Source organism: Wasmannia auropunctata, unplaced genomic scaffold (genome assembly GCF_000956235.1).
Source record: "Wasmannia auropunctata unplaced genomic scaffold, wasmannia.A_1.0 LD311055.1, whole genome shotgun sequence".
Taxonomy (NCBI): domain Eukaryota; kingdom Metazoa; phylum Arthropoda; class Insecta; order Hymenoptera; family Formicidae; genus Wasmannia; species Wasmannia auropunctata.
The window spans coordinates 1-729 of NW_012051835.1; the positions used below are offsets into that span (position 1 = coordinate 1).

At 34.6% G+C, this 729-nt stretch overlaps 1 protein-coding gene across 1 annotated transcript; it reads left to right on the plus strand.

Annotated features, from left to right (window-relative positions):
- Positions 1 to 3: 3 nt before the first annotated feature.
- Positions 4 to 531, plus strand: LOC105461009 (xanthine dehydrogenase-like; the record flags this gene model as incomplete). The annotated part of the gene is made up of 2 exons (XM_011707505.1): positions 4 to 164; positions 400 to 531. Coding segments are annotated over 2 exons (293 nt in total), but the record flags the coding sequence as incomplete, so codon positions are not given.
- Between the last annotated feature and the right edge of the window lie 198 nt (positions 532 to 729).

Sequence of the window (729 nt, forward strand, 5' to 3'; positions counted from 1 at the left end):
ACTGACACGTCCCTCAATGTCTACATTCGCGATTATGCGAAACTTCGTGGCACAAAAGCCATGTGCCACGAAGGTGGCTGCGGCGCCTGTATCGTGGCTGCAAAAATCAAGGGCAAGACAATGGCTGTAAATTCTTGTCTTGTACCAGTACTTATTTGCGATGGGTATGCGTATATTAATAAAAAAATTACACGGTCAAATTGTATTTCAAATAAAATAAAAGAAATATGTTTTCTGAAGTTATAAATCTGTCACTTTTTTACATCAGTTTTGGAGACTTTAAAACTTCCATATATGTAAAAATATTATCATGCTTATTTTTTTAACTTCTACCGAAGTTTTTTCATCAACTTTCTTAATACTAGTAATGTTTCACATATCTATTAAATAATGTCGCAGATGGGATATTCACACAATTGAAGGCTTAGGTAACATACGAGATGGTTATCATACGATTCAAGCTACACTTGCTCAAAAAAATGGGTCGCAATGCGGATATTGTTCTCCCGGTATGGTGATGAATTTATACAGGTATGCATCCGGCAAAGAAATTAATTAATTCATGAAGAAACATTTTGAACGTATCCAATCTTCTCGCAACAAATTAAATCTTTCTAAAATTTTTGGTCATATAATTTTATATACAGTCAAATCACTATATTATTGGGCCGAAGCAACGTAATAACTTCGTATAGCATACAACTGAGTCGACAAGGCACACAGGGGATA